This window comes from Penaeus monodon, chromosome 23, assembly GCF_015228065.2.
Source record: "Penaeus monodon isolate SGIC_2016 chromosome 23, NSTDA_Pmon_1, whole genome shotgun sequence".
Lineage (NCBI taxonomy): Eukaryota > Metazoa > Arthropoda > Malacostraca > Decapoda > Penaeidae > Penaeus > Penaeus monodon.
The window spans coordinates 17,701,278-17,701,481 of NC_051408.1; the positions used below are offsets into that span (position 1 = coordinate 17,701,278).

Sequence of the window (204 nt, forward strand, 5' to 3'; positions counted from 1 at the left end):
TGAGGAATGCACACGCTGGACGGAAGACAACATTATACAGTTAACATTCTATAAGCACAGGTCAAACAAAATCAAATGCAAGCAAAGACTTGCTTCAAGGCCAAGAGCTTACAAAATATGAAATAAACAGTGATTAAGCAAGTCATTTGTTTCAGTTCTTTTAACAACAATTTCTTAAAACAACACAGACACCTTTTTCACATC

General features: G+C 34.8%; 1 protein-coding gene across 2 annotated transcripts in view; it reads right to left on the bottom strand.

Annotated features, from left to right (window-relative positions):
- Positions 1-204, bottom strand: part of LOC119587849 (WD repeat-containing protein 37-like) — a gene marked incomplete at its 3' end in the record, with an annotated part of 35,088 nt that overhangs the window by 8,672 nt on the left and 26,212 nt on the right. For both annotated transcript variants that reach the window (XM_037936554.1, XM_037936553.1), the window contains 1 exon segment: positions 1-15. This exon segment is cut by the window's left edge and continues 241 nt beyond it. In XM_037936554.1, the coding sequence (XP_037792482.1) occupies positions 1-15 (15 nt within the window).